The sequence below is a fragment of the Aptenodytes patagonicus genome, chromosome 2 (assembly GCF_965638725.1).
Source record: "Aptenodytes patagonicus chromosome 2, bAptPat1.pri.cur, whole genome shotgun sequence".
Classification (NCBI taxonomy): Eukaryota; Metazoa; Chordata; class Aves; order Sphenisciformes; family Spheniscidae; genus Aptenodytes; species Aptenodytes patagonicus.
The window spans coordinates 139046302-139072261 of NC_134950.1; the positions used below are offsets into that span (position 1 = coordinate 139046302).

Consider the following 25960-nt stretch of genomic DNA (forward strand, 5'->3'; position numbering starts at 1 on the left):
GGCAGGAACATTCAAATTACTTCAGTGTTATAAATATTTATAAGTTCTATTATAAATGTAGTTATTGTATAACTATTTATAAGATATTTAGGATCTGGCTGCCATAAAGGAAACAGAATGATGCTATCAACACCACATTTTCAGTTTCTCTGTGCTTGACACCATTGAAACCAAATGACCTTAAATGTTCTGGGGCAATATCCTCTTAAATAAAGTATAAAATCATGTAACAGAATGTAATTGTTGGAGTCTAATATATACGTGTGTGTATAATGCAGATGAAAACTGCATTGTAAGAACACTTCTAAGATTGATACACTTTTAAAGACAGTGCTGATAGTGTGAAAAATCCTCACCATTTCTAAAAACAACAGGTTATTTTCTAATCCTGCAAAAATATCCCATACAAAGGAGATCTGTATGGTACCTTAGTATAACAGAGGGAAATACTTCATGAAACTAAAATGCAGTGCATTTTGTGTATGTGTGATCATAACTTTATTGTGTTTGGTAAAGAGTTATGTTTTGCATTTAACGTACAGTTTTGTAAATCTGAAATGTTCATCAAGCTAAATCAGTTTGAAGAAGACTTTTAAACATTAAATGGGAATAACTTTGCGGAACTTCTAAAAGAGCATCTTCCTAGGTAGTGAGAAGTTGCAGTCTGACAGTTGAGAGAGAAGGGCACACAGGAAAACAAACAAACAAACCCTTGTCAGATGATTTTTAGGCTTTACTAAATAGATATAGTAGATTGCTTACTATACAGAAAAATAGAGAAATGTTTAGTAAGTCAGACTATTCTGCCTTTGCCAAATAAGCAGATGATGGTTTCATATTCTGTGATAGTGAGGTATTTGTGTTGAGTTTTAGTATTTGGCCTAGCGATATTCTGGACTGCAGCAACAATGTTCAGAAAACCTTGGAACACTAGATGCTCAAGAGGACAAAATGAAAATTAGTGTTGTCACATGAAGAGAGAGGATCTGAGTAATTAGAAGCCTGACGGTTCGATATTAACCAACAAAACAAAAGGATGCACTGCTACAAGCAGAACTTGATTAATCAAGAGTTAAGGGACTAATGTAATTAATGTCAACCAACATGGAATTTGTGAAATTGACTTCAAGCCTTTTTTTACAAGATTGTAGTCTTGGCTGGTAAAGATGGTAGTGCTGATACAATATATGGTTGGCAGAAGTTTGACTTGTTACTACATGGCATCTTAATTAAAAATAGGATGACTGTAATTGTACTAGTCCTCATTAAATAGATTAAAAATTGGATGACTGATATATTTCAAAAGAGAATTCTCACCATGTACAGTTCTGCAGAAACTGTTATTGTTTCTAAGCTATTTAACATTTGTCTGATAAAGTTTGCAGACAACACAAAGATTTAAGGGTTTGTAAATAAAAAATATAATTGATCAGAAGTAACCTATTGATATGGATTGCTTGGCAAACAATTTAAACAAAAGGTATGCTTTTCATTGCGGCCAAATATAAAGAAGTGTTTTTAAAAAAAAAAGTATAGGCCATATTTAAAGAATTGTTCTAGGAAGGCAGTGACTTTGAAAGTGGTGTAGGAATCGCAGAGGATAGCAAGTTTCCACTGTGGGCAAAATACCTTATGTCAGCCATTGATATAGAAACAAGAATATGAAATTAGGAAAGAGATGTTCTAGTATTACAAGTGCATCTAGAATACTATGGTCAAATCTGGACTCAAGCTCTGTGCAACTGTTGGTAAACGGAGAAGGTTCAGAGAAAAGCACGAAAAAGAAGATTAAATGGCAATTTGATAAGTCTGTAGAGATTTAGCTTAGTAATGTGATATAAAAAAACCAGAAATGGATGAGGTAGAAGGTCTCTCCTCTGCAAAGTGAGAGAGAATTCCTGTGTGTCATTTTTCTTGTTTATTCTTTTTCCACTGTGATTTTTGCTCCTCATCTGGGCTGCGAGAGTGGAGAGTGCCATCTTACTTTCTGGTATAGAGTGGCAGTTAAAGTATTCTTCCTGGTTGATTTGGCTAGATCTGAATTGCTGCTGGCTGGGGTGAGCCTAGAATGCAAATTCACTTTGGTGAAACTAGAGATAAAGCAGTATAGCTGCTCAGAACAATAAACTGTTGTGTTGACTAGCCTTAAAAGTTGTTTAAAACAAATTCATGCTAAACCAATCGATGGTTAGAATTAAACCAAAGGGTGTCTCTGTCATGGTTGCCTGTGTTTTAAGTAAGTCTCATCTAAATTGCAAGAACACCTCTTAATCAATACAAGAAAATCCAGAGACATTACGCATATCCATTCCTTAAGAGAAACTTTGGTTGGATTTAGCATCTTATTCAACACTGAAAGAGGTATAGCAAATCCCTCCCCCCCAACTGGTAAGCGGTGGTCACCTGTGGTAGCTGGCAGGGTTTTTCTCTCTGTCAACTTTACTATTTTCATAAAGCTTATAGGAGCTTGTATCTGAAATTAGCTTATAGGATCAAAGATTATGAAAGAAATATATATGGGTAGTGTGATATGGTCTCAGATGATTTATTTCTCTAGAAAACCACCCTAAAAAATGTTTGCTGATGTCTGGCTCAGAATTTTAGAAGTGATTTTAAAGGTTCATACTTATTTTTTTATTCTTCTGTGCTGTTTTCTTGAAGACTGGGCCTACTTTATGAAGTAAGTTCTTTTTAAACTTGGACTATTTAAATACTTTTGCATCTCAAGGTGATTGTGAACCTTAGAGTAACTGAGACCACTTTTGACAGAGCTTAGTCTTGTTTCTTGAAAGGTCTTTAGATGGTAATCTGTTACAGGTTTACTGAAAGTTCAGTATGAAAGCCCTCTAGAAACAGGTAATGAGAAAGAAACCTTGCAACAAAATTGGTCACTCAATAATTCTTTAACCTTTAAATTCAAGACACTGATTCTTCTCAACAGTATGTAAACTCAGACACTTAAGGTTTCTTAGGCTAGATTCGTTCTCTGGCTGCTTCTCCTGCAGGACAAGCTGTAGGGGAGTAAGTTAATTTTTAATTTTAAAAGAATATAATTCCTTGGAGAAATGATGAGTAATGAGAAAGGTAATATTATTCATCTGTTTCTGACTATAATACACAGCTTAATTTGAGATGGAAAGGAAAGCAGTTACAAGAATCCTTACATTAAAATCTGATATCTACAATGGTATGTTTCTGCTGTAAGATTTACTTCGCAGCACTAAAGCTTTTGGAACCCTATTCAGTCCATTTCAAAAAGAAAGAGAAAAATTATTCAGACTCTAGAGAAACAAATGCAGAAAATCCAGTAATATTTTATTTAACATAAAAGGAAGTTACAGTAAAAACAAAGGCAAATATTTAGAAGTTATTCTTATATCAGTTCATGTCACTACATGTCATTGCGAAGACATTGCTAGTAAAGACTGTTAATGTCTTGGTTAGATGCTGTCCAGTTTTTTGTTATTTTATTTGAAAAGCCTAATATTGGGACTGTCGACCACCATGAGGCTACAAAGGCAGCTATGAAAGCTGTTTTTTGCAAGTACCAAGTAAATATTCAGCATCTTATTGTCCATCTAACTTGATCTGATTAATGTCTTCAGGAAGACCTTGATGGCTTTTAATCCTCTGAAAGTTACTATAGTCTCACTGACTCCCACTGATTAATTGGAATCTCATTAACAGTAATAGTCTTGCACTACTGAAAAATTACACCTATATTAGTAAAAGAAATAACGAGGCTTCTCCCTGGCTGTCATTTTTATGATCACAAGTCCTATAAAAAGAATATATTTCATGATAAAATTATAGAGTAGAATGGATGTGTGAAAATAGATGCAATGTCATGTTTTTATGATTCTTCAAAGGGTTAAAAGTAGTTTTTGGTTTCAAATGAGTTCTAAGCAGATCTAAATATTTTTGAAAAGGTTTCTCTCAAGTCTCTGGTAATTTCTGCAACTTCTGTTCTCATGACTTGCCAGTGATATTTTACCAGAATTAAGAAATTGACAATATCATTTGTTTATGGTATTTCAAATGTAAAGAATTGCCTTCAGGGCATTGTTTTATTGGTTTTACATTCCTTCCTGCTGTATTAAATCTAATGAGGCTTGTCTGTCCTTTAGGTGACCTACAAGCGGGATCTGTATGCAGCTGAATCGATTATTAAGGGTATGTGTTTGTCCTTGTGGCTGTCAGTTTGCATATTCCTGGGTCTAATTAAGAATTTTGTGTGCTATAGTTTGAAATGTCCTTAAGAAAAGTTTTATGTTGAATAAAATGTGCTTAGACAAGTTGTTTTAGCTTGTTCACTGGAATACTTACATTATGCATTATTTACCTTTATTTACTTCTCTTAGAATAGAGAACTTTATAAAAAGCTGTGTATATTACAAAGTCAAACAAAGATTAATTTTGGCTTAAAATGGCTTTATAAGGAATAAACAATTTTTTTTTCATTTGCAGTTCAATTCTGAATATGTTCCATCTTTCTAATCTAAGTAATAGACTGAAAATTAAATATTAACTCTTTAGGGCTCTTCACTCTTTTACATACAGCAACTTGTTACCTAAATTGATATAGCAATTATATGATATTGAGGTATTCCATTAATTTATAAGTACTTTGAACCAGTTTTTAACCTTTTCCTGTACTGGTAACAGTGGTTTCATAGCAGTTTAATACAAAGACCAGATTTAGTCTTTATCTAGATCGACTCAATCTAAAAACAATGTAGAAAGGAAGAACTCAAGTACTGTACAATGAGCACACAGATAGTTATTGTAAACTGATAGGCACTGATTCGGGGGACTCTTGCTTGACTTCTTGTTGAGAACTGAGGGATAAAAGCCCAGAAACTGATGAAGAGAAAGGGACTTCCCATTGGATTAAAAATAACTTTCCAGAGAAAAGAGTATCGTTCCTATTTAAGAGCAAAACCCATGTCCTATTAAGGCATGGTTAGTGAGCGGCTAGTTGTTCACTTTGGTGGCTCACGTGTTGTTACAAGATCCAGTATCGTCTTAGCTTCTGGTTTGGGTAAATTAGACTATGCCGAGATCAGCTCTGTCACTGTAGACAAGCTAGAAAGCTTCAACAGAGCTTAGATATCGCTGTGGTATTCTGCATGCTGCTTCTCTAGACCTCCAGGAATGCAGCAAGTTTGAAGTTTCTGGTTATTACAGTGGGCAAATATTGCATATTATATGCATTGCTAGAACTACCTGACTAAATGTTTCAGGCACATATCAAGGTGATAGGGCTGGGAAATCTTGGAAGTTCTGGTTTTGACAGGGAATGGGCTCTCATCTCTGTAGCTGGAGGCCTGGAATTTTTGAGAATCTTGTTTTGAGTAGGATTCTTCAGGGTTCCACACTCCTCTAGCTTTCAAGCTTAGGATTTCCAAACATTACTCCCAGCCACCTTCTTGTCTTTAGTTGGCATGAATTTACAAAGGGGAAATTATGCCTGACCAACCTGATAGCCTTCTACAATGAATTGACTAGCTTGGTGGATGAGAGGAGAGCAGTGGATATGGTTCGTCTTGATTTCAGCAAGGCTTTTGACACTCTCCCATGATATTCTCATTGACAAACTGATGAAGTACAGACTAGAAAAGTGGACAGTGAGGTGGATTTGAGAACTGGATGAACTGCCAGGCTCAAGCAGTAAAGTCCAGTTGGAGCCCAGTCACTAGTGGTCTACCCTAGGGGTCAATGCTGGTTAAAATCTTCACTAATGATCTGAATGATAGGGCAGAGCACACCCTCAGCAAGTGTTGTGGTTTAACCTCAGTCGGCAACTGAGCACCACACAGCTGCTCGCTCACTCCCCCCTCCCAGCCCCGGTGGGATGGGGGAGAGAATTGGAAGAGTAAAAGTGAGAAAACTCATGGGTTGAGGTAAAAACAGTTTAATAATTGAAATAAAATAATAATAATAACAACAATAATAATAATATACAAAGCAAGTGATGCACAATGCAATTGCTCACCACCTGCCGACTGATGCCCAGCCAGTCCCCGAGCAGCGGCCCCCCCGGCCAGCTTTCCCCCAGTTTATGTACTGAGCATGACGTCCCATGGTATGGAATGTCCCTTGGGCCAGTTTGGGTCAGCTGTCCTGGCTGTGCCCCCTCCCGGCTTCTTGTGCACCTCCAGCCTTCTCAGTCAGTAGAGCATGGGAAGCTGAAAAGTCCTTGACTAGTGTAAGCACTACCTAGCAACAACTAAAACATCGGTGTGTGATCAACATTATTCTCATCCTAAATCCAAAACACAGCACTGTACCAGCTACTAGGAAGGAAATTAACTCTATCCCTGCCGAAACCAGGACAGCAAGTCTGCAGATGATGTAAAATTGGGAGGAGTAGTTGACAGGCCAGGTGGTTGTGCTGTCACTCAGAAGGACCCTGACAGGCTGGAGAAATGGGTGAACACGAGTCTCGTGAAATTCAGCAAGGGGAAACGCAAACTCCTGCACTTGGGAAGCACCATTACAGGCTGGGGGCTGACCAGCTGGAAAGCAGCTCTGCAGAAAAGGCCCTGGGGGGGTCCTGGTGGACAACAGATTGAACAGGAACTGGCAATGTGCCCTTGTGGCAAAGGCGGCCAACAGCCCCCTGGGCTACAGTAGGCAGAGCACTGCCAGCAGGTCGAGGGAGGTGATCCTTCCCCTCTGCTCAGCACTGGTGAGGTCAAATCTGGAGTGTTGGGTCTAATTCTGGGCTCCTCTGTGCAGGATAGACGTGGTCATACTGGAGAGAGTCGAGCAAAGGGCCATGGTGATGATTAAGGTAGCGGAGCATCTGTCATATGAGGAGATGCTGTGAGAGCTTGGACTGTTGTGCCTGGAGAAGAGAAGGCTCAGGGGGATTTTAGCAATGTGTATAAATGCCGGATGGGGTGGAGTGAAGGTGGAGCCAGGCTCTCCCTCAGTGGTGTTCTGCAAAAAGAGAACAGGCAATAGACACAAACTGAAATACAGAAAATTCGATTTATACATCTGGAAAGTGTAGAAATTCTTAGGATTCTCAGATTTTTCTTTACAAAGCTGGGAGGTTGGAAGGGAGACTGTCCTTGATTTCCTAGGAATCATTCGTTCAGCTGAGATTGCCAATATGAGCATCTCTTGGCTTATAAATGCCATTTTTCATCAGCCTTTATTGAGTTACTGAAAAGAATATTTCATCTCAGAAATTACTTGGGTTAATATTTTCTGGACAGTATTTTTAACTTATTCAGGCTTATGGGAAGCTTTGAAAATGGGGGTGTGATCTGACTTAAACTGGAAAAACATTTTCAAAATACGCAGTTTCTCCATTATGTCCACTTATTTTTTGATAACTATTGGGTATTTACAAACTTTATGCAAACAGAATTTATTCTGCCATTAAGAGTTTTTCACAAATAAAATCTAGATAAGAAGTTCCTGAGTTGGCCCAGTGATTATCAAAGCATTTTTTTTTAATTTTCTGAAATTCTTGTGCTCTTGGAAAAGTACGTAGTAGTTTTCATTAAATTTTAAGTGATCTTTCCTTGGATAAAACAATTCAGTTTGAATATAAATTTTAAAAGCTCAAATATTGTTATTGTGGTCATCTTATGAGCAAAAATGACTCGTAAGACAAAAAATAGTTAATAGAATGAATCAGAATGCAAAAGAGGGATTTCATGGTACAGTATGATATAAAATTAAGCAATGATTTTATCTCCTTGATCAATAAGAATTTGAACTAATACTTTACCTTGAATGATAGATCAATGGAAAAAAGGGAACCTTCCAAACTTTGAGAAGTGCAAAAGTAATTATATAAAAGTTCTTTTCTTCCAGTCTAAATATAGATCCCATTACACCATTCTCGCTGAATTCCTAGTTCTAATAGAGTGTATGCATGCTTTTACAGTACAGACTTTTAAGTATTATCTGTAATTTTAAGTATTATCTATATAGCAGAGACTGTCAAAGAAAAATTCCCTCTGACGGTAACGTTAATAAGGAAATGTAGAAAGCTGATTCAGCTGCTTGGATGTGCTGTTTTGTTACAATATTTGTAAATATTTGTTGTAACAAGAATTGTTGTACTTCTGTCAGTCAAGCTTGCTGAAGCCAGTAATGCCAGCATAAAATGAGGTAAATGCCATGAATCAGCTCAATGAATGTATTATGTTGATCACATCTTGACAGAACTTGGAAAAAATCTCAGCAAACTCACAGTTCTATGTTAACTTTGATCTTATTTTCCTTTTTCCTGTGTGTTTTTCATATTTATTTACCATGTATGTTTTCAATATTTAATGGCAATTTATCAGTCATTACTGGATCAAGTAGATCCATTTTCATTTCCATTTTCCTTGAACTTAACTGTAGACTGTACTTCTTTAGTAATACAAAGGCCAATTTATTGAACTGTATCATTCATTATTACTCAAATATTTAAGAGTTATTTAGTTCAGAGGACCTTCAGGATGTGTAAACTTTAAAAGAATACAAGGAGTCACCTTTATAAGGATGGGAGGGCAGCAGAGGGAGAGCACAGAAACCATTTTTTCACATTGTATTTGCTTCTAGTTTCCCCACAAGAAGCGTGATGGCTCAGTTCCCACCTTCACAAGAGCTGCTCTGTAATGGTGGAGATATGTGGGGAAGGAGGCATAAGCAAACTGGACAGCTGAATGATGGGAGCAGGGTGCTGTCTCCTTCTCTAGCTACATAAAGCAACACATTGTACATAAGGTGTCCATCTGGCTTTCTCCTTGCCCGCTACAGAAGAACGTATCTAGTAAGGGATCAAATAAACTGCAAGAAGATGAACAAGAACTTTTTAAAAATATAAATCACTGGTTTCGATTTGTCTTTTCCTTTAATCAGTGCTATCCTTTCTTCTTTATAGATTATTTAAAAGAAAAACAAGTAGATTGGTAATATTTTGAAACGTTTTGCTTAAAAAATGTTTTTATAGTATTTTATGCTAATTTTACGTAACACATACACACTATTATTTAATACAAAAATTTACAAACCTGAAACAATACTGTAGCCTTCATGCAAATGAATTTCCATGTTCCTGTATATATAAGGGCTTCAATAATCTCGTAAGTCATTAAAGAAGATTAGTTATAATTTATTTAAAAAATAAGATCCATTTCAAGCAGCTTTCTTTAAAACTGCTTGAGTAGAAAATGAGGATGCAGCTTTTTCAAATGAAAGCAACATTAACTAAGTTTAACTATTTCTGTTTATAACTGGAGCAAAAATGCTGTAAATGACCAGTCATTCTCTTCATAGATACATTTTACATGTGTATTTCATCATGTTATCACACTTCTTGTTTTCGCTAAAGCCAATACAATCTCTTCCAGCTGTTGGTTATAATAAAAAGTTTATGTAGCTTAAAGTAGAAATGAAGACCTTCATGGTGGTAAATCAGGCTAATCCCTTACATGATCTTTACTTATCTAATGTTCTGTTACTGTGGCAGCATGCAATATATCTGCTTCAGTAACCATAGTAGTCTTTATTATGCCTGGTCTGTATGAAAAACTGTACTTCAAGTTCGTTCAAGTTTTAGATTTGCTTTTCGCTGCATTGCATGAGTTCAGCAAGGGGAAGCAGTACGTGTTCTTTACTCCTTATGCAAGCAGTATAATGAGTCCTCCATAGCTAATTAGGACACCCCATAACAGATTTCTCTTACATAATTAATTATCTTTAATGGGGTTTTGAATAGACACCGTTAGCACTCCAAGTTTGCAGTTTGAGAGTTGTGCCTTACCTATTCTGTGCCCTTCAAAAGGCTTCATATACCAGATCTTCAGGTTGGTATAACATGACTTATTTTTGTAGTGGACGGTTGAGCCATGTAAATTAATACTAGGCAAGCATTTTATTCACAGTTCATGCCACACTTAAAGGAAAGAATGTTTAAGGGGAGAATATATTTTTGTCCTATTGAGCATCATCATGTTGTACCCACATGTTGCATCATTCAGTCTTACGGTTGTTAGTTTTACAGAAGAAATCTTAATAGCTATGTTCTGCTGTGTCGTGTTGTGCCTATGGGAAACCTTCAAGGATAGGTCACCTTCCAGAATGGCAACCGTCCTACAAGCAAAGAAAGGCATGCTCAGTTAGGCCTTTCCTACTAGCTGAATAATTGACTGTATCACAGTGTCTGCTTTTCTCGAGAGTTCAGAACCCACTATGCGGTGCTATATGAAGTGCTCCTACTTGTTGTTACCCTTTTGTGCTTTCTCCCACAACTTAGGTAGCTGTCTGCTATGTGGTAGCTACTCATTGCTGTTTGTGAGCTTCTGTGTTAGAGACCTGCTAGTGTTATGGAAGTGTGTCATAGAGACTGGCAGAGAAATAACCACTGCAAGAAAGTGGCATGCAATGTTTCTTCTGATGGTTTCAGTAACAGTCTCTGGAGAGAGGAAGGACCTCCTGCTGCTTCTGATCGGTTTAGAGATACAAACCTGGCTAGCGGAAGTCCCCAGCATACTAATGTGCTATGCAGGGCTCGCACGAGACCCATGTGGTTGTGGATTTTCAGATACTGTTCCCCCTTAGAGGCATCCTCAGGGATGGGTTTTCTGGATATCTATCTCCTCTTTTTCCTTTCCTTCCCTTCCCTTTTCCTTTTCCTTCTTTGGGATGGTGGTGAGATGCCAGGAACTCCAGAAAGGCATGTTTATGGCAGGAATACCTGCCTTCCCATGTGGAATTTACTATCTTTTGCCTTGTTAAAAACCCTTTCTTTTACTTTTGCTCGACACTGGCTGCTAGTGTGTCTTAACTTTGCTGAGCATAGCTGGCAGCAATCTTTACTACCTATATGGAGAAGAGGGTGCCTCTTCCCGACACTATATATCACTTTGGGTATAAATGGTGTTACCCGTGGGATGGTGGTCTACATGATAGTGGTTCTTTGTGTCAAGTTGTTGAAGATAACACAGGACTGAAATGCGGCATTGCGCACTGGATAGTACAGTCCTGTATCACATACTTGGGCGGATTCAGACTCCAGGTTCAGGGCACGTAGAGTGCCTGAAGGGGAAGCCCTGCATGACACTGTAAGGCTGGGTTGCATGGTACCAGGTCTCGGCATACCACCCTGCATGCTGTCGAGGTCCTCTGGAGATGTCCCAGAAGCTAAATGTATGGGTACTAAGGGCACTGGCCTCATACCGGCTCCCCACTGCTGTTCCAGTCTTCACAACTGCTTTCTTTATTATTAAGTGATAAATTTACTTTGCTGGATGCATGTTTTATCACTGGATGAATTCAGCAGTGATGAAGAACTGCTGTGAGTGTACACATTTAATTTTGTGACTACAGTTCCAAATTTCATGTCATCTACAGTTACATTTATTAATGACCGAAACTTGGTTTCCTTCAACTTCAGAGAATCACAGTTATCTTTTCTGTTAACCTGTTAGTTTTATTTAGAAAATCCATTTAAGCTATATTAAAAATATTTGTTTTGATGAGAATTATTCATCTAGCTGTTCCCTTTCTGGTTTCAAATAGTAGGTTTTTTGCTTTGAATTATGAACTTCAACAGATCTTTAAATACTTAAATTTTTATGCTAGAATATTAAGGTTACACTTGTGCCTCTGGACAGTTTTGCTAAAGAACAGGTTCCTTGTGGTTCAGTTTAACATGTTATTTTGCTATCCTGTTTATTTCTGAGGTACTCCTGCATTTCTGTCTATTTTCTGTATATCAAATTATAATTCTGTAATTAATTAAATACAAGAAAAATGATTATGGTAATGTGTCTGACAATTAAATGATGTCTGAAAAAAAATAGTTTATCATTATTATAATTACGAGACTGTTTCTGTAGTTGGCTATATTACAAATGTAATTCTACCTAAGTAACAAGTCCCAAATGTTTCATAGAAGCACAGCTAAATTTTTAACTACTGGCCTAATGAGACATAATAACTGACAAATTTCAGCTTGCTAAACTTGACTCAGGTGGAAGTAAGAAAAACATACATGCATACATACATTGTTGTACTTTAGATATTTATATGTATATACATCATTCACATTCAAGGCAATACAAAAAAACCCCACTTCACTAATGTAAATAGACTGAGTTATTTATCTTTTGAGACTGTTTTCTTAAAACATGTCTTATTAATTTGCTTACTTCCTCAAGTCTCTTTTGCAACTGTATTATGAAAGTCTGAGTCCTAACATCATTTGTTTTATAAACAGTAAATTTAATACTTTTCTTTAGTTAAACAGGTGTGAACTTGTAGAGTATGCAGACAAGGTGGCACACACCTATTTTTAATAATCTTGAAGTAGGAAAACATCGTCTTACAATAAGGGTGACTCATCTAGAAATGTAGTTAAGATTAGGCTAATACAAAACATCCTAAAAAATTTCCATTAGGACTACTGCCCTCAGGGTAGGTATCTTTGAACTCTAGTTCAAACATGTAAACTTTAAATGGTGCTTTTCAGTAGAAGTTTGTAACTTAGTTTGACTCTCTCTCCACCTCCTTTTTCTTAAGGGCCCTTCTTCCGCAATGAATTTTTCACAAGAGCGTGCACTTTCAGATTGGATATTTTGCCTGCACAGTTAGCTAAATAAATATCTGCTGACGTAGATACAATTATGTTCTGCAAGTGCCAAGAAAAATACCGTAATGCCTTCAAACTGTTTGACTGTTGGGAGCTACATACTATGTTTTGTGTTACATGAAGAACCCACATGACTTTTTAATAAAAAAACAAAAATAAAATTTGACATAAGCCTTGTTTATCAAAGGACAGATATCTTACTTGAGGTAGGCTGTATTTTCATGGGCACACTCATTAACCAGTGGCTGCTCTCTGCTGTAAGGCAAAGAAATAGACTGGCAGATGGGGAGGTGGTACTCAGAATAGTTATTGTCAGGTGAAAACAACCCTCTTCCTTGTCTTCTACCACAAAATCTTCCTCTCTTTCTTGTATACTAATATTGGTAGGGGCAATGTCAAATTTGGCTTTTGTTTTTTGTGGCTACTGAGAAATGTGGAATGGGTAAACAAAAAATTGTTAGATTTTTTTGGTTACCTATGTTATACGAATAACAACTTCAACTCATTCTGTTAAGCATGAATGAACTAAATGCTTGGCAGTACTTACTTCATTCTTCTTGTGTTTACAGTGATAGAAACATCTGTTATGAGATACTAAAAATGCCAGGGAGAACCATACTGAATTTCCAGACCAGTCAAGCCATTGCTGTGTAGAAAGCGAAAATGGAATTCTGATAAATTAACTTATTTTGAATTCACTGCAAACTTCAAAAGTATTTTGATGAATAGGATGTTCTTCCAAAATAGTAGGATTTGTAATGACAGACCAAGAATGGCGTGGTATGAACATATGTTTACAAAAACAAGTGTATGTATACACATATATGTGCAATTAAGAGAAAAAATTGATGTCTGTAGGCTAAAACCTATTTGCCATTCAGATGCGTTTTTATTCTTACGGTATCAATTCCCTAGGATATGATATTTATGGTCTTTATTCAAGCAAAGTATTATTTTAATTGCTGCTTGTTTGTGGCATGCTTTTCGGGGTAAACTTTTAAGTCATTCGATAGAGTACACTTAATACATTATCTAACTAAGGTAGTTCCATAAACATGCACACATTTTAATTTATAATTCTGGGTGAGATCCTATGATAAAGACTGTAGCAGGTGTTACTGCATAATAATGTGATCTAAAGCTTTCAGAATATCAAAGAAGGGCACAAAAAAATTAAGTTTTCTGCTGGAGACAGGAGGGGGTTTAATGGAACAAATTCTGAAATCCTGTATGAAATTTATCTTTAATGAAGAAAATTCCTACCCCTTTCCTGATAGAAAAATTTAATATTTACCCTAACAGAGTTTGGCAGTGTAAGGTTTTAACTATTTTTAATTCTATGCCAAAAATATGCTCTGAGTGGATGTTAAATGTGATGCAGTATGGGGAGGGTTACTCCATAATCAGGTACAGCTGAAAAGAAGCCAAGAGTAAATGGGAGATGTGTATTGGGAAGAGGCGGTTTCCAGGGAAATAAGTTTAAAGTAGAGGAAGCCAAAGCAAGAGAGAGATTTTGATAGGTAATGTAATAGTGAGAGAAAAAAAAAGGTTGAGCAGATGAAAAGGAAGGTATGGCGTGAAAGTAGGGAAGAAAAGTAGAACAGTGGTGCATGGTGGGAAGACAAGAGGTAACAGGCAAAAGCTGAACCAAGGGACGTTCCAACTCAGTAAAAGGAAAAAGTCTTTCACCACGAGGACAGTCAGGCAGTGAACAGGTTGCGTGGAGAGGCTGTGTAGTCTCCGTCCTCAAAGGTTTTCAAGCGCCAGGAGGGTAAGGGGCTGAGTGACCAGGCCTGACCTGATGGGTGATCCTGCTTTGAGAAGGAGTTGGGAATAGAGATCTCCTGAGGTCCCTTCAAGCCTGAATTATACAGCAGTCCAATGAAAAAAAAATTTGTTAGCTGAGTATTAAAATTCTTTGTGACATGGCTTTCCAAAATGACTGTTTCGTTCACCCAAACAGACTTCTGAAAACCAGGAATGAAATGATGCACGCGGTTAGCTTTACTGGCAGTCAGCAGAACTCACGAAATCTGTGGAGTTATGAGCCAGTGCTCCAGCTGTGTTCACTGGGTTCAGTGTGATTAAGCTGAGTGACAGAGAGCTCCATCGGCTTACTAGAGGTGGGACACAGCCAGTCTTGGGGAGGAAGGCTCCACTCAGCCTTCCTTCCCACAATACAGCAAAGGTGCGGACCATCTAAATTAATTAATCTAAATTAACATATAGATCTTTTTAGCCACTTGAAACAGTTGGGATTTAAATGGAAATTGAGTTTTAAACCTCAACTAGAACAGAACTGTTGCTTTGCTATGATAATTTTATAAACGATAATTTCCCAGACTTCCTTTATTCATTTTTCTTAATAATTTAAAAGCACGTAGCATCTTTTCAATGTGTGTATTATCATTACTTTAATTTTTTCATACTTCATTAATAGACTTTCCACCTATAACATTGCATTCCTCCTCCAGATTAAAAATATATTTTTTCATGCTTCATTCCATTTTGCTTTCTCCTTTATTAAATTCAACCTGCAAATCTTAGTCGCTCTTTTGGTAGTGGTCTCTCCTTTCTCATTTACATTACAGGAAGTTAGAGGTTCAGGGGGGCTGGGGAGAGGAGTGAGATGGGCTTTTGTAGTTGCAGTCTTTGAGCAGCCTCTTGTGAGGTTACTTCTGACACTTGCTGTTGATAACTGACTTCTTAAAAAGAACAACTGTCTGAGCGTAAGTTATGGTGCCTTTTTGGATTCCACAGCCTTCTTCCACATGTGGATTTTTGTAATAGCTCCAGTCTGACTTTCTTCATTAAATTACTTAGTTCAATAGAATCTGAGTTCTTGAAATCTGATATGCCAGTCTTGTTTATTATGTACATCTATCTTGTATGTGCATTCCGTGTACAGTACTAAATTCAAGTGGCTCTTGCTCTGATTTCAATCTACCCACCAGTTTCTTTCTGCTGATAAGAAATTAATTCAATATGGTTTCCCATTGACCCATTTTTTAGACTGTAAAGTTATTCTGTATTAAGTAGAAGCCAACTTTGCATGTTCACTATATTTTTTTGCCCAGTGAATCTATGGGAAGACAATTTCTCCCACAGTTGTGGTATCCTGTGATTTCCAGTCCTGTGAGAACTGGCCATGCATTTTTTTTTTAATTCTCGCTTTCATCTGGGTTGTGATGGCTTATAAGCAGATGTTTATTGTTCTCTTTCTTCCCCCCTCCCCATTCTTGCTAACTTAGTACAAAGCCAATTGCTACCACTGTTTTCATTGTCATGTTATAAATATTGGACATAATAAATGCCCATGATTCATAAAATCATTGTAATTATCTTTTTGGAATCTTCAGTGGTTAATTCACTTTTCCTGCTCACAAAAAATTGTTTAAAAGTCACAAGTCATTTTCCAATAATGTTAACTCTGCAGCAGCTTTAAAATTAATTTGCAGGTCTGTATGTCTATTTTTGTAAAGTCTTTGAGTTTACAATAGAAAGTGAGATGTTTACTTAAGTAATGCATCTGATTGAACTTACTGTGTGGTATGTAATTATAAAAAAAACTTTACACATGCGACAAGTATGCATCTTTATATTCAGACTTGTTTGAAGAGCAGTTAGGCCATATTTTTATAATTTCTTTTATGTCTTTCACTACTAATTTATTTTGTGGTGGTGTTTGCTATATTTCTGTCCCTGAAATTTCATTGAAGTCTACTTTAAACATAATTAGACTTTACATCTATGAAATTTCTAGCTGCTTATGGAATGACTACCCCAAAGACATTAGAAATCTTATGTTTTGGTCTGCATATTAATTCAACATCTAAAGGATAAAATCCTGAATTAGAAGTGAGAGTTCCAGTTGAATTATTAGAAGTGAGTTGAATTATTTTGATCTGTTCGCTTAAAGAAAGGAAAATGCTCACTGAATTTTGAAACTGTAGTCAATAACAAGAGAAAATAAGAAAATACTAATTTTCTGAAATACTTGCTTTATGGAGCAGATCAGGCAATAACTTGAAACTGTTGTCTTGGTATCAACAAAATATTACATTTTTTTTTTCCCCCACCAGTAAAAGATCTAAGAAGTTCCCCATGCCAAGATCTTTGTCACTGACTCTGCAACTTTTTTGATACTGAGGTGAGCAGTTATATCTGCTGTCTCCCTGAACAGTATCTTCAATACTTTTTTTCGCTATTATGTAGTGTATATTGTTGGGAAGAGGATTTATGCTATCTCCTGGGTTTTTTTGCTTTTCTCAGTATTGCTGACGCTGCATTTAGTGATCTGTTGAAGTGGTAAGTGGTATGAAGTTTTCAAAAAGTTATTTTCTTGGTTGTCATCTAGTGTCAGTAATGTATGAAAAGGTACTTGTTCACCTCCACAAGTCTCTTATTCAAATGGGCGTTGGGGACAGGCCTTATGTGATGCTTTCACGTTGTACAAAATTATATAAAATGTAATATGAATTTTATATTTGAGATGTGTGTTGTATAAATTATGTTGTTATATTAACTGTGCCTTGAAATAAGTCATCTTAAAATTAAATTTACAGCTGTTGAAAAGGTTCTGTCAAGAGACAGCGGTATATGGATTGAAGGTAGCGTTTAGCAGATTAGTAATTTTGATTTATTTTTGCATGAAATACTAAGTTTTTTTTCTTGATCACAGACAACCTATCACAACAGGTTTGTGTTATTACCAATGTGAAGGAAGCTGTTGCACAAGTAGGCTTTCTCCTTCATGAATCTCTGAAAAGTCAAATAAAAGTAAGTACAACTCTATGGCTGTAAACTGTACAATTAATTTAATGTTTCTGGTTGTCACAACTCGTAAGAAATGGTCTAAATAATGTGAATACAGAAATGGAGACCTCCTGTGTCACTATAATATTTATTACAAGGGATTAACACCAGGTGTGGAAGTTACCAAGAAAGAAGGGCCTTCTGCCCAGTTATGCTGTATAGGGGGATCTTACAGATCCTCTTAAAATGTATATATTAGATTAGAGGAGAAATTGGATCCAGACAACAGAGAGGCCATTTTCTTTAGATTTTATGAATTCAGTAAGCCCAAATTGGTACAAATATCTTACAGAGGAAATGCTTTTGTTACTTTGAAGTCTGAATTACAAGTCTGAACCAATTACAGAGTAAATTGTATTCCTGCAGAGCTGCGAATGCAAAGTCAAATTAATCAGCATTTTTGCAGAGAGATAGGGGTACATTTTACTCATAGCGAATGCTCGTTGAAGCTTTTGCTGTAGGATATTGGTGGAATTTTCTACTGGTGTTTAACTTTCTTTTCCTTTTTCATTATTCCTACTAATAGAACTATCACATATTTTCATTTTCCCAAAGGTGATTAACATTTGGTAATTGCTTAAATCTTGACTGATCTTGGGGTGATTCTTAATTATATCTTATGTGATGATATCACATCTTTCTGTTACCCAGAGAAACAGACATAGAGGTTTCCTGATTTGCATAATGTTACTTCTGTAATGGTTTTACTCATGTCTGATCTTCTGCATTGTGTGCTTAGTTAAGAGTAGGATGTTCTTCTGTAGCAAACTGTATTGCTATCTTATATCTAGAAATGTCATTTGACATTGTACTTGCAGTTTTTGTTTGGAAAAAATGGTATTTAGTATGGAAAATCATGCTTTATATCTATTAAATGTCTACATTTAGAAGTACAAAACATTAGCAGAGTTGAATAAGATCTTTTCTTCTCTGAATAACTGTATAATGGAGCAGAAGTATGTTTCAATTTCACCGATACCAGATCCATTGCTATTTTTTCTTTTTTCTCTCCATTTAAACTATTCTGTAATTACTAGGAAGATATCACTTACCCATATTGTTGACTTAGCTATATCTATATATTATGTTTGCATATAACCACTTTAATCATACCATGAGAAACATATCCAAACCAGTAAGAAAAGTCAAAGAATGCGTTCTGTTTGAACAACCAACACGGGGACTCCAAACTTAGCAACCTCAAATCAGACTGGCACCAAGACTAGTTAAAATTTACAATGTTTCCAAATTTTCATTGCAAAACTAGTTAATTGTTGGGTTGGTCAGGCACCTGAACCTATGGTGCATTTGAATAAAACATATGCAAAATGACCACAAACAAGGTAATGAGGGCATAAAATGAAAAGATTCCTACTGTATGGGACTGAATTTTCTTGATGGCTCTATTAAATCAGTTTATTTAGTTGATGATTTCTAGCACTGTTCTTCTCTCTTTTGATCCATGTTCTCTTTCTTCATAATGAAGTTGATTGTTAAATTTCTCTTCAACACTTTCAAACCATTCCTGCAAAGTGACACCTGCCAAAGAACTCCATCAAGATCCCTGTCTTGTATTGTTCCTTGAAACATCCTTAGTCATTCATTTTATGAGCCCTTAGATTAAAAAATCTATAAAAAGTAGAATTTATGTATTAAGTGTCTTGTTTTTAAACAGTAAAATCTGAAAGAGTTGATTTTTAAGCTTACCAATATACAGAACTCCTAAATTTGAAGCACCTTAGAATATATCCACTGGCCTATGATTTCTCAAGTGAAGCACAGTAACCTTGTGAGAGAGAGAATTGACTCTGTACAATGTGATAATTATTTTAAGTAAGTTAAACGTACCGCACTGAAAGCTGGGCCTTTTCAAAGGGCTAATTGGAGGGTAGTTGATCTAAATAAGACACTAATTGGGAATCATTCAGTAGAGTATATATTATCTGAAATTTAAACTAACTATGGTCAATATTTTAACCTTTTAGATAGTTCTGACACTCTAGTTCTTAGTAGCAGCCATATTTACTCTTAAGATATTTGTTAACTTCTAGATGCATCCTTAAAGAAGAATTCAAAAGAAATTGTTAGAGGGATTTCTGAGAGAGACTTCAATAACATGATAATGCCAATAACGGGGGGAAAAAAGACCTAAAAGTTGAACTGATGAGATAAAGAAAATGAAAATAAAAGCTTTTCTAAAAAAAAAAAGGCAACAGTTATTGCTTGCAAAGTACTTTAAGAGTAAGTAGAAAAGTAAGAATAATAAGTAAGAATCAGTGTTACTGTAAACTGTATAACTAATAAATGAATGTTTTGCAGATGATATCTTACTGTGAAAGGCATAAGTTGAGTCTTTCCTTAAGTTTGTTATTTAGCCCTTTCTTTTGAAGCAAGCAAACCTAAATGGGGGCTGAAGGTGTTTTCTTCTGTGACTGGAAATTATGTACTCCCGCTTATTCAGTGACAAGGTGCTCTTGTCACATGAAATGTAATCAACTGGATGTTGTTGTGTGTTATTTTTGTGACTGGATAAATATCCACAAGCAGTACATCAAAATATTTGGTTGTTTTCAATTAGGAAATGAACTAGTGTTTCACTAGTAGAAATTCACTAATTTCTTAATCATTGCATTGTCCGTCTGCTGCATTGGTATTAATTGTGATTTGAAATTCTGATATAATTTAACTAAGTTTTACAGGTACCCAATGTCCAGGTATTATTTTTTGATTTTATGAAAGTGGATGTTGAGTAAAGTTGAACCTTCAGCACAGGGCATCTGATAAGTAGAAAAATATTAAATGTATTTATTATTCCTATCGTCGTGTTCATAAAAACTTACCATCTTGGCGTGTTTACACTAGCTGAATATCAATTGCTACAACAACCAGAAGTGATTGAGCAAATCCGTATACTTTTTTCTATTCAAACACTGAAACATTAAGTGACAAACACTTTTTACTGAGGTAGTATTTTTAGGTAATTTTTGCTCTCTCAAGTAGCTGATAACTTTTGATTAATATTAATTAAAAAAATACCTTTACATGGGATACTAACATACCAAATAGAATAAGAATCAATTTTAGTTCATGATGTATTGAAGCTTCTAGTTAGGCAGCTGTGCTCACTTTTCTAGGAGAGAAATCTGATTTAATTTTTGCTGGATAATATGGCTGTAAAACAAAGGCTCAGTGTACTGCTTTATCAAATTGCTCAAGTTAAATCAAAACTCTGATATGCTAAATTAGTTTTTAAATGTTCAGGAATACTTAAGCATCGTGTATGGTAATATCTCAAGGAAAAAAAAGTAGGCCTTCTCACTTGAGTCATGTTCCATTTACCTTCTGAAAAGACTCTGGCATGCAGTATGCTCCTGTTCATCTAAGTATGTGCAAGGTTGTAAAGGTACTGGGGATTTCTGATTTTACTTCTGCAGAAGTTCAAGCCAGGAGAGCCCTGGAGTATTGCATTAAAGCATTTTAAGTAATTCTTGCCCTCTGACTTTTTTTTAGTCAAATCTTCAGCCCAAAATGTTTCTAAAATCTTTAGTGCATAAATATTAGCTTTTGGGTTTCAAACCACCTTCCTTTGCAAACAAGTTAGCTCCCCAAGTATTACAAAAATAAACAAATATGGCTCTAGATAACAGCGCACAGCCTTTTTAAATGTTGTATTTGGTACTTCTGTTGGATTGTGGATTAAGTGACATTTCGAGGGAACACAGCAGGGTATTGCTTCTGTTGTTTGCTGCTATATACAATATGTCTTCTGGGCAGAAATAAAGCTCATTTGAGCAGTGGAACAGTGAGGTTTGCTGGTTTAATAGAAGCAACATGAATTTTTTTTTGCCTTATTTTCAAGGTTTTTTTTTTAATTGGCTTCAAAGTATTATCTTCTCTTAGGGAACAAATTCCCCTTCTACTATCTGGTTTGCTGCTTTACTTAAGGCAATCCTGAAGCTGATAATGTAGTAGAATCTACTTTTTATTTTAATTAGGATAAAATCACTTCTTAGCTGGTATTATAGTTAAAGGTTGCAAAATAAGTACGTCTGTGATTAGGACAGTATTTTAAAGTATTTGTTGAGGAAATTATTTTCAGGAGAAATGCTGAATGAGTCTTGTCATTTGCAGAATCCTAGAATACCTGTGCACCTGGTCTTTCATACGTACTTCTTATTTTATTTTTAGTTGCATGAAGACAAAATATAAATGTATTTGAATATTATAGAAATTTTCTCAGAATTGGAGGTCTAAAATCATTAGATTGTCTTGATCCTATGAACAGTGTTTTCATCTCTGGGAACAGTTGAACATCCTAACCCCGGCAGCAGCTCTAGTGTCTGATACTTCCAGGGCTGTTTCTGGAATGGCTCCAGCATAGCGGTATGCTTCAGCAAAAACTTGCAGAAAACTCTGCAGGGTGTTGGACTCCATGCTTCGCTGTTGAGTCACCTAAAAATTTGAGCAATTTTTAATTCTCATAGTGGAAATAATAATTGCCAGTTTTAAGTCATTTGAATGAATAAATTCTGCCATAATGGTGGAAGCTGTAGCAGATAGTTAAAGCTGAAGTCAAATTCGTAACATAGTAATATTTTTTTTTTTCCTAATCAGGTTGAAGTTGTATCAATATCTCTAAGTAAAAATGATAGCTATCTACAAAACATCTTTTCAGGACAGTGCTACAATTTTATTTGCGTAAATGTAAGTAGTAAGGATGCATGCTTTTAGTTTTGCACTTAAATTTATTAGTAATGGTAAATAATAATTACATATTTGAATAATAAGTTGTTTGTTATTTCTGTGCTCCTGGTGTATCCATTCCGATGTTTGGTGTTTCTGATGTGCACCAAACTAGACCTTTGAGATGCTGGTCCGTTCTTTCTCTCGTGGTTCTGCACTTCCATCAGTATGTTGTTAAACCAGCCATGAATTCTTGAACAAGAGGGATGCAACTGAAAGTAGTTTAAAATTTCCTTTCATAGATACTGTATTGAAGTGAATTGTCTCAAGAAGTAGTATGTCATATGTGTAGTCATCTAACTGTGCATTGCTACTGTGGTCTAAATTAGTGTTTCCCATTTTGGACACGTATGTGCGATGTAATCTGTATTTGGGTCCCTGTATGGGAACAGAAAGGTTTTAGATGAACCATGTCTGAGACCAGTCAAGACCCTTAAGCTTGTTTTATGTATATATTTCTTAAGGGTAATATTATTAATCTTAATTTTTTTTCAAACAGCTATAACTTTACCAGATGAAAGCATTACAAGTATATTAAAACCAACCAACCAAAAAACCCCAAAACCAAAGAAGTGATGTATCTTTTTTGGTAAATAACAGATCTTTGAATTCCATTTTTGTGAAACCATTGTTTGATGTTTTCAGTAATTCTACACATTTATTTTCATTTAGGATAAAAAGTATGCCATTCAAGAAACCCAGCAACTAGTGGATATGTTGGAAAAATCAAATATTCCTCTCTTATATCCAGTTGTCCTTATTTTGGTAGGTAACTCCTGTAAGTTACTGTAGAAAGCACCTAATGAAATATTTTTAAATGTTAGGCTAGGTTTAAATTGCTGCTAACTGAATAAAATTGTAAATTTGAACTGTAAATTGGTCTGTAAAGAGCATCATTTGCACTTGAGCACATGTACTGCATGCTGTCAGAAAATAAACCAACACTAGCCAATGACAATTTATTAGTTATATATTTCTGTGAAAGACTCATTGTGGCTAGTCGTATTGAACTGTTAACTCCTGCTTTGCTGTTGTGCTCCATCTCTGTTGGGGATGCTGCAAATGATGTAGTCTGCTTGAATGCTCAGTTGAAACAGAATTAAGTGGCTTTATTTTTTTCTATGCTGAGGGGTTTACTCAAAGTTTTAAAATTATTGTTGCTTTTATGGTCCAAGTATTAAAAATTAACTTTGAAGTACTTTGCAATATAACTTTAATACATACTTCACTTATTGAGATGTTGTAAGACTGAAAAATCTGTTCTGGTATGTGGTAAAAGTTTTAAAGTGTATTTTTGGCTGAAATTCTCATTATTTGAATATCGCTGCCAGAATAATTTAACAGTTCATGTGGACAACAGCTGAAGGTATACATGACTTATTTTACTCAGATTGTTAAAAAGGAGAAAATATGAGTAGATTTGAAAGTGTCCATGCAGTGCAACCAGATCCAGTTAATTCTGTCATTATGTTTTCTGGCTTAATAGGTAGGGATGAGAAGTATTGGGTGGAATGAGTGTCATTAATACCATGTGTCACAAGGAGTGTGCCTCTGGACTACATTTATTATACTCTTCAGCAATAACATAAGATAATATGTTACGATGTTAAAATATAATTCCATATATGAAGCTCTTTAAAAAGGAATGAATAGTTATTTTACATGGGGCCTGAATAGTTTCTGAAGTGCATGGTCTAGTGATCTGGAGGTAAAACTGAGCATTTACTTCTCAAATTTAGGCTTAATCTGAAATTTAAGTGATGAAATTTCATTACTGAGCAAATGAGATATCATGAAGATGAATTACTTTTACAAATGAAAAAGGTTACATTAGGTGGACACCTTTTAATATAGCCTCAGGAGAAAATGATACATTTAATCCCTTTACTCCAGAGCCATCAGTTGTTCCTGACAACTACTTGAAATTTCCCAAAACTAGACAGTGGGAGAAAAGTCTCATAACTAGGTGGAAGCAGCTACTAACATTTAAAACAGATACACATATATTTGTTAAAAGTATCTTTAAAAAATGAAGTACCCTAACTATAAAAAGGCATTTTATGCTACACTTTCAAATTTTATGGAGTTACCACACTATCTTTTAGAAATAGAAGAAGGAAAAAATAGGAGAACTGGAAAGTATGTTTTAAATGACTAAAGAATTAGCTAAACAAATCATTGTCTCATATTAATCACTGGGAACTATTTAAGTCCTTTAAACTTCTGATCCCTAAAATTCATTACAGATGGTATGGCTGGGGGATAGAAACTTCCTTCAGCAGTCTTTAATTAAATTCAGTGCTGGGTGTCCTCTTCACTAAGGCTTATGAGTGGGTTTCTCCTCAGCTTTATTCTTCACTATATACTTCGTTTAACATAAAACCCAAATGCATTGTTAGTGAAAAGTCCTGTAAGACACACTCTTTTATGTAAAAGGGCACATTAATATTTCTTAGGCAGATGTGACTCAGAATTTTAAGCAATATGATGACATTTAAATGCATAGGTTTTAGGTACTAGCTGTACAGGAAACATTATTCTTTTCTACTCTCAAAAGTAAAACTGTTCCTGATAGTGAAGAATTGAAAGGATAAATGAGGAGAGCGGCTAACTGCTTCCATTCTAACCTCATAATCAGGAACAGTCTAACGTAGACTTTTGTGTAATTGGAAAGTGCTTGTCTGTTCTTTGATTTCAGGACACGTGTAACTTTTTCTTAACAGTCTGATAATTAAGAGAATCAGTTTTATTTTTCCTTCTGATATTCAGCTTCTTTAGTGATAAAAATGACAGGTGTTGTTATTGTGCGAGATTGTCTGTTTAACCAGCCTGGGGAGAATTATCCCAGTAAAAGGATGAGCTTGCACTGGACATGATGACTTCTGTCCATATTCCCGCCTATAAATTGCCACAGATTGCAAAGTCTATCCTTTATCCTGGTGCCTGATTAGAGTTTTTTGGGGCATCTGTAAGCTGAAGCAGCAATTGGACTACTGTATCTGGACATAGCAGAAAAGGGAATATTAATGTTACAGGAGAAATAGGAAGCATAGAGGTAAATTCATGCAGTTATTTGTCTGCATCAAACCAGTATCCTCTCCGACTCTGCTATAACCAGAAGAATCATATTCTTAAACTGACTTTACTTTTCTGAGTAATACGTGTTCACGTTTGTAGATGCTATGAATGGATATTATTTTTATTTTGTTGTTGTTACTTGGGGTTAGAAAGAAAGGAATGCTAGTACTTCAGCTCTGTAGTTGCCACTGTTTGCTTTTCAGTACAAAAGTAAGTTTGAGAAAAATCTCTTTTTAAAGCTGTGGAACAGGTTAATGGTAAATAGGTGTTAGGTTCTCTCAAAATAATAGGTTTTAAAATTTCTTGTAAATAGCTGTAAATGAGCAGTACTTAGCCTTGTTTTGGGTAAAAAATAACAAAATAATGAGTGTTTGAAAATTATTTCTGCCTGTGTAGTAGAAGACAATAGCTTTGCTCCTGGTGAATATGCAGACAGTAAACACCTTTTTTTTAAAAGGTTTGCAAGGGAAAGTGAGTAAAAATCTATTATCTGTCAGGATAAATTGAACATAAGGTAAAAAAGGAACTTGAAATAATTTTCCCAAGTACAGATCTCTGGGGCTACCTCTATGCTCCTACCTCTCTGTAGTACTTACAGATAGGTTTTATATTGATGGAATCATTCAGCCAGAAAAATATTTTCTTTCTTTTAAGGGGAAAGGTATTTCTGCTCTTAATAGATGCTGCAACTTCATATGTACAAATCATCATCCTTAATTT

At 35.6% G+C, this 25960-nt stretch overlaps 1 protein-coding gene across 3 annotated transcripts in view; it reads left to right on the forward strand.

Annotated features, from left to right (window-relative positions):
* Positions 1-25960, forward strand: part of CRPPA (CDP-L-ribitol pyrophosphorylase A) — a 133871-nt gene that overhangs the window by 46706 nt on the left and 61205 nt on the right. For 2 of the 3 annotated variants that reach the window (XM_076331398.1, XM_076331397.1), the window contains exons 5-8: positions 4128-4173; positions 17286-17383; positions 22034-22123; positions 22835-22927. In XM_076331398.1, the coding sequence (XP_076187513.1) occupies positions 4128-4173; positions 17286-17383; positions 22034-22123; positions 22835-22927 (327 nt within the window). The remainder of the gene's footprint in view (positions 1-4127; positions 4174-17285; positions 17384-22033; positions 22124-22834; positions 22928-25960) is intronic. The other variant, XM_076331399.1, reaches the window with a different exon arrangement.